The sequence below is a fragment of the Nematolebias whitei genome, chromosome 12, assembly GCF_014905685.2.
Source record: "Nematolebias whitei isolate Nwh7 chromosome 12, NemWhi1, whole genome shotgun sequence".
Classification (NCBI taxonomy): domain Eukaryota; kingdom Metazoa; phylum Chordata; class Actinopteri; order Cyprinodontiformes; family Rivulidae; genus Nematolebias; species Nematolebias whitei.
Window position 1 is genome coordinate 42,883,741 of NC_056509.1, and position 7,977 is coordinate 42,891,717.

Consider the following 7,977-nt stretch of genomic DNA (forward strand, 5'->3'; position numbering starts at 1 on the left):
CCCCCCCCCCCCCCCCCCCCCAACCCCAGAGGGCGCAGCTCCTTTAGAGCCTCCTGGGTTAGATTTTATTCCCAGTCTGTGAACACGACGGTGACATTTGGATTTTCTTAATAAAAACCCGTTTAACTCTGCGTGAACTCGGCCTTTAATGACGGATTTAAAACTATGGCAGTAAAATTCTGGAAAGACTTTATTATTCAGATCATGGCTGAAGAAATAACAACTACATTTAGATGTTTTTTTATAAATTATCCTAAAATAACATCTGGAATACAACGAGAGCTGTAAGTTGATGCTTCTGGACACAAATATATATATTTTTATCATTTTATCTTATATAAAAAAAATCTTTATGGCTGTTAAACTGTAGAATAAACCATAATTTTGTGTTTATTTAGTTTTTAATGGCGATTTGGAGACAAATTGTTCAAATCGATGAAATTTTCATAATCAACCACATCTTTCTCTTCTAATTAATAACATCGTCCAGTTGTTCATTTCAAATAAACAAGATCTCTTCAGGAAAATTACCTTTTAAGCATAAACAGTGCTGTGTGTGTGTGTGTGTGCACGTTTTTGTGTCAGGCAGTGGTGTAGTGTACATTTTTGTACTGGGTATACTGGGCTTAGAAACCAAAGAACACTGGTTAGTACAATGTAATCGTCAATTTATTTTGATTTTTAAGCGCGTTGAACATTTCCAAATTTCTCTGATGCTTATGTTTGAATAAATGAACAACAAATTTTGTACAAGTTGACTTTGTATCAAAAACATGTTGCAGAATTTATAAAACAGCATCAAAGGAAAGCGCTGCTCACAGAATGATTGTTACGGAAGCGTTTAACTGCCGTTTAACGTTTCAACGACACGTGTCTAATGATATGTCATGAATCACTGGGCACCTTTTAGTGACTCTACTGAAATTCTTAAGCTTTTCTAGTTGGTATCACGCAGACTGCACCAATGGGTTACCTAGTGGGGACCTGAGCCAAGTCCCCATAAGGGTAAGTCTCATTGGGGGGTTAGGGTCAGGGTTAGGCTATAGAAAATGAATAGAAGTCAATGCAAAGTCCCCAAAAAGCATGTTTACAAGAACGTGCGCATGTGTGTGTGTTTGATGCCCACATTCAAACCTGTTCCAGCGGTGTGTGTCGGCGCTGCCTGTTAGAAATTCGTTTTTTTTTTTAGCTGTGGAGTGTTTCAAGTCGTCAGAAAACAACAGCGAGCGCCGGGAGTGCAGCCCGGGGGGTGGTGGGGTGGTGGTGGTGGTGGTGGAGGCTTCTCCTCTCCACACTCCCCTAACCCCAGCTGGGCTCGGCCTGCACGGCCTGTCACTCATTTAACTCTGCCCTTAGGCCGCCTTCGGTCTGTGTGTGCGTCGGCTCTGAATTTAAAAGAGGGGCCGACGCCACAGAGGCATTTTGCTGCAACGTAAATGGAGAAAGGAGTGAAAAGCTTATTTTTAAATCTTTGGATTTTAGGATATTTGTGGACAAAAATGAAGCTTGTGACTTTTAAAAAACTTGCTATTCATGTGGAAGCCTTAAAACTAATGCCAGGGCGACCATGACACCTTGGCAACAATCCCATTATTTACATTTGTGTATTTAAAAAATGATTTGTCTTCTTCTTTTTACATTTTTTAACAACATCTGTGCATAAAACAGAAGAAGTGAATAAAACGGTCCGAATAATTAATTGAGGTAAGATAAGAACTTTTATTAATCCCGCAGGAAATTTTTGTGCCAGAGTTTCAACACAAGGAGTCGCAGAATATAAAAATAACAGCAAAGTACAAAGAAATACTAAAAATAATTAAAACAAAGACTACAAATAAAATATAATAAAATAAAAACAGATGGCTTTAAGATGAGACTATTAAAAACGATTTTCTTTCTTAAAGTACGAAAAAACAAATAAAACAAAGACAATACAACGTGTTCTTCACCACTAAAATCCTCTTAATTTGATGTTTTAAACGCATATTTATGAAAGAATATCAAATGTTTGGAGTTGGGGGGTGCGGATTTAAATGATTTTTTCTATAATCTGGTAAATGGTTCCTACTCATATTCTTTTATGCTTCTCCAGGTTGTGCATTCACACCCACTAATGCTCTTACATGATATATTTTATAATTCACGTGCAAAATTCTCGCCTCTACGCCAACATGGGGGTCAGGGGGTTCACCGTCTTGTTCTTCAGGTCAAACCCTCGGATTGTTTCAAAACTCTACCAGAGGATTAAATATTCTGCAAAACACAAAAAACAACAAGTATAATTAAAACATTTAACAAAAGGCAAGCAAAAATAAAAACATTTATGATTTTCTGAGATTAATAGAAAAACTTATAGAAACATGTCCGAGAGTCATATTTTAAAAATAACTATTGAAAATATAAAATTTAAAAACATAATTGTGATAGATTGCTTGCCCCTTTCTAAAAAAAAATGTGTTTGGTGCTTTCAGTCTGACTGGTGTCAGATCCAGTTTTATTAACAAAGTCCATGCTCAATAATCCAGGTGTACAATCCAACACTTTTCAGTCAGGTCATCTGGACAGTTTCTTTTTTTTGTGCTGAAACGTTTCACCTTCAATCCAGAAGGCTTCATCAGTGAAGGAAACACACAACAAAACTGATTCTTCCCCCAACAGCTTACTCCAAAGTGGAACAAACCAGTTATGTTGGTGATAAGTTGGTCTCTTTGCCATGCCGCCTCCTCCATTGCCGGCCCTCTTCCTGATGAAGCCTTCTGGATCGAAGGCGAAACGTTTTAGCACAAAAAAAGAAACTGTCCAGATGACCTGACTGAAAAATGTTGGATCCAGTTTTATTATTCACCTCGTTTTGTTTTGGACTCTTGTCAGATCAATCCTTGTTTTTTCATTGTATTTTTGCGTTCAGCTCATCTCCTCAGTACTTTTCCACTGTCAGCCTCTGCTCCTTAGCCCCGCCCCTTCCTCTCACACCTGCTCTCTGTTGTCGTTTTGCTCAGATGTCTCATCAGCACCGCTCCTTTTCCCCATCATCCCACAGTCCACCGTTGCGTTACGCGTCAGCTTTCTCTCCGTGTTTCCCCGACTCTTGTTTGTTCATTTGTGTTTTTATTTGTTTTGGATTGTTTTTATTATTATTAAACATTTTTGTTGTTATCTAAGCTCTCTGGGTTGACCTGCGCTCTGTAAAGCCTGACACCGGCACCTTTGTTTGTTTGTATCAGTTCTGGCTTTAAAATGTGGGTTTGTAGGTCTGTGCTACCTTTTAAAAGCATTGTGTGCAAAATAAATACATATTTTATAACAGCAAGTGAAATGTTTGGGTCGACTAGTTTAAAGAAATTAGCTTTAGATTTATAATACACCTGGTCTAAAATGATATTGCATTTGTCCATTAAAGATCTTCATTTACACTCGTCACAAGTTAAAAAAGGAATAGTTCCTGTTCCTTTTTTCTTGTTTTTAACATCTAAGTTAGTTTATTCTCATACAAGAGACAATGTCCTACAGCACAAATCAATTCTTAATTTACCTGTCTTCCTGTAACTCTAAACAAAATAAAGTAAACCGGTAGAAGAAAGAAAACGTTGGATAAGACTAAACAGTAGAATAAAACTGACCTAATAACGCCGTGTCATTAATATATTTTCATTAAAAGTCATATTCAGTTGAAAAAGTAAAAATACCATCATCTAATGCTCTAATACTGTTCGTCCTCACCTGGTTCTCCTCTCCCAAGTGTCTCAGGATGATGTTGAAAGAGCTGATTTAAAACTACACAGCTTTTCGTGTCAGGATTACATAATTTATACGAGAGAGATTGAGTGCCGTAATTTAAAACAACGAGTGAATCATCTCTGGACTGGGTTAACAGCGTGGCCCACTTTAAGTAAGTAGACTTGTTTTATTGGAAGTGCACCATTTAAATATGAATTATAGACGTGAGTGAAGTTTTAGAGTTAAAATATGTTGCCAGTTCTGAATGATTAACATAAAACACAACAATTAATAAATGTTTTAATCAGATTTTCAAGGAAAGAATGAATAAACCAGTTATTATTCCAGCAAACTCACCTGTTCTGTTAGTAAAATGAACCACAGAACTATTTTATCAAAACTTTCAGATGGTGATCATTCAGTTATTAATCATTGATCGACCTTTGCCACAGCAAAACGATCTTTACAAAAACATAAATGCCTATAAGCTGGTTTTACAGATGCTGAGCTAAAATCTGGTGTGGTAGTAGCTGAGACTGATCCCCAACACCTACTCTGAGCACTCAAACAAATCAAGATCTTTATTTAAAACTTTGTTATTAACTTTTGGAATCAACTCATGCTTTTTGTAAGCGAAATATCTCCCGAACCATGGATCTCAATTAAACTAGTGATTAGACTGAAGTCTACAGCTGATAATTCAAGATGGCCGCCCCAGCTTCCTGACCTTAAAAACACAAATATGTCAAATATCAAGCTAATTTAGCAGCTTTATAGCTAACATGTGGTATAGCACAAACTTTGAGCGCACCTTTATTTAAAACAGTGGCATTACTTGTTGGAAGTCAGTTGCATTTGATTGTTAGCAAAATATCACTTTAACCCAGATGACAAATTTACATGAAACTCTGAAAGAATCGTTGGCTGTTCATCGAAAACTGATTAACGTTTGGAGTCATCCTAATCCAAGATGGCTTCCACGAATTATTGGCATTTGGAAACATCAAAATAGTTACAACTCAAAGAATTTCACATCGATTGAGATGAGTTTTGGTGTGGTAGTAGCTGACAGTCATTCAAAACATATACCCTACTTGCTGCTGTAAACGTCGCACCGTCGCATCAGTTCATATGTGTCTAATAAAGTGGAAAAAAATCATAAATGCGTCGCTTCGCCGTATAAGTCGCATCTATTATGCATCACCGCTGACAACCCGAAAGTGTGGGCTGGTGTTGTGCCAAAAACCGATTGGCTGCCAAATGGCGGCTGCAGTAGCGTGCACTGGAGGACTTTAACAAGATTAACACTTAAAAACGATTATTTGTTTGCTTGACATTATAATAAAAATGTGTCTCAGTTGAACTTTTCCTTAATAAATTAACTTTAATGGTCAAATCAGCTGCATTTCTCCTGGGCGGCGAGGAGAAATGCAGCTGATTTGACGTTTGCTCCACGAGTTCTGGAGCGAGAAAAAGGTGGCTTAATATGGCAAGCCAAGTGTCTCATTAATAGCCACTTTTACCTATTAATGAGACACTTGGCTTGCCATATTAGTCGAGGGCCCTCTAGTGGCTGAAAATGGTAGTGTGCAATATTTTCCATGTCAGAATGAATGAAATTGTCAGATCTCAGGCAAAAATTGAGTTATAAATATGGGAACAAAAACATAAATATGTCGCTTCGCTGTATAAGTCGCAGGCATGCTAATTTATGCAAAAAAAAACTGTGACTTATACAGCGAAAATTACGGTACTTCAATCACAGATTGCTCTGTGATTGCATCGTTTCTCAAAAGTGAGACTAAAATAAGTGTCAGGGGCGGTGGGGTGATCTGCATTACAGTTTGTTATTCTTAAATCAGCCTTTTGCAAACATTTTTTAGAGGAAAATATTGGCTAAATAAATATCCTTAAACAAAATAAGCCACTCTGCGGACATGAGAAGATTTTACCTGCAAGGGCAGTCGATCATGAACACAGGCTCTCTCAGATGTATAAAGTTACTTAGAGCCTCGTCAGTGAGAATCTGCGCGGGACAGTGAGGCAGGAAGTGTTTTATAACACACGCTTATCAGACAGAGACGAGGGCAACACGACCTCGGCTTTCCAGCTCACAGACCCGGAGGTGTCCGCTCCTCTCTGAGAGGAAAACAACCCTCTAACTCACACGCATTCATTTAACAGAAGCAGTGATGAACATCCAGAAACCTTCATGTAAACTCCCTTGACAGAGATGGACGGACTTCCTCCTCACGTCTTGTTGTGTCTCCCCCCCCCCCCCCCCTGCAGGCAGCTGTGTAAGGAGTTCACAGACCTGCTGGCCCAGGACAGGACTCCCCTGGGCAACTCGAGGCCCAGCCCCATCCTGGAGCCCGGCATCCAGAGCTGCCTCTCCCACTTCTCCTTCATCACGCACGGCTTCGGCTCGCCCGCCATCTGCGCCGCCCTCACCGCCCTGCAGAACTACCTCACCGAGGCCCTCAAAGGACTCGACAAGATGTTCCTCAGCAACCCGCCCAACAACCGGCACGGGGACGCCGGCAGCAAGGCCGGCGACAAAGAGGAGAAGCAGCGGAAATGAGGCGAGAGCAGAGAAGGGGAGTTGATGAAGGAGAGCCGAGAGGGAGGCACTGACGGAGGCGCTACACGGCTTCTTCTAGCTTTACGCCCGCCGCGCAAAGGCTAAAGGTGGAGGAGGCCGGGGACGGCTTGGGAGAGAGAGAACGACACCCGTGGGCCAGTGTCAGAGAGCACAGAGGGATTTTTCATCTGTGTTACGTTCTTTTCATCCCCCCTGAGGACATGCTGGTGTTACATCCATTTCTCTCCCCCCCCCCCGCCTGTGAGACTGAGACGCTGTGAGCAGCCGGCGACGAACATCGTGTCTGTGCGCCTGGATGAGTGTGCGCGCTTGTGTTTGTCTTCACACAGAAAAAGCTTTGTGGCTTCAGAGAGTTTTTTAATTTTCTTTTAAATTTTACTTATGGTTATTTATTTATTTGACTTTGTTTGTGATGAGCATTCTGTGTGTGACTCAAGCTTGTCGGGTTATTTAAAGTAAGAAGAGGGAAAGTGTTCATGTATGTGTGTAAATATTCATTTATAATAATTTAAATGGATGCTTGTTTAAATAGGTGCTAAGCCTGTTTATCTGTGATTTGACCTTTGTGAGCCAGTGGGGGGGGAGGGGGGGGTGTCAGGACTCATCCAGTGATTAATTTTTTGTTCTTATAGAGCTGTTGTCATGGTGCTGCTGCTACTGATGATGATGATAATGATGGGTAGACATGCTTCTAATTGTCCAGTGATTTCATTTCTATCATATTGATAATAAACCGTGTGTTTTATTATGCGAGGTGTGCAGCCTGCGCCGTTCCTCCGGGGGAATTATCGGACTCAACGTCAAGGGTCCATATGAGTTCAGCTCAGTCCTCCGACCAAACGTCACGTCAAATGAGAGAAGAGGGAGACTCTGATAGTTCACGTGCTCAGGTCGGACTGCGTGAAGAGCTTCCCTTCATGCAGGAGTCTTAAACTGAGATTATCTGATGTCAAACTTTGTTTTGGTCAAACACATTGGGAGCAATCTGACGGAAAATCACACTATGTCGTGCATAACGTGTATAATTTTAACTCATTACAGCCATTCTTAGTTATGGCATCCATTTTTAAAATTTTCAAATCAGTTGTAGACAAACATCTATCCTATGGGTTTCAATGTGTGTCAAGTGGTTGACCAGATATTTTACTAACAGACAGACACTGTGAATTCTAATTAGTTATTGTCTAAATTTGAAACAAAGATTTGCCCGATATTAGCGCTCAGAGTTTGTTAGGGATCCGTCTCAGCTACTAGCCACACACAATGTTGGATTAATTTCTGTAAAATTAACAGTTTTTGCCATTTTTGTGTTTTTTAAAACAGTGGCTGTGGCAGCCATCTTGAACTGGGTCAACGCTGAGAGATAATTTTTGTAGTGGATGTGTTTATTAAAATCTGATTAGTGATTTGTTTTGATAATATTCTCAAAAACCCAACACGAGCACAGGAACGAGTAAAACCGTGATCGAAGGCCTTCAGTCAATGTGAACTGTGCACGTCTGAACTAATGCTGTCAGCTGTGCACGTGAAGAAAAATCTTTTTAAACAGGAATATTTTTAAAAACTAGAAGTCTAAACATTTTTATAGGAAGGAACTTGGCTTGAACGCATGGTTATAAAAGAAATGGATTTTGAGAAAATTATATATACACACACAC

At 40.0% G+C, this 7,977-nt stretch overlaps 1 protein-coding gene across 1 annotated transcript in view; it reads left to right on the forward strand.

The window, feature by feature from the left end:
* tfap2b (transcription factor AP-2 beta) overlaps nt 1-6,500 on the forward strand; it is a 12,727-nt gene extending 6,227 nt beyond the window's left edge. The window contains exon 7 of the mRNA XM_037685191.1: nt 6,007-6,500. Within this exon, the coding sequence (XP_037541119.1) occupies nt 6,007-6,298 (292 nt within the window). The 3' untranslated portion in view covers nt 6,299-6,500. The remainder of the gene's footprint in view (nt 1-6,006) is intronic.
* Nucleotides 6,501-7,977: the final 1,477 nt, after the last annotated feature.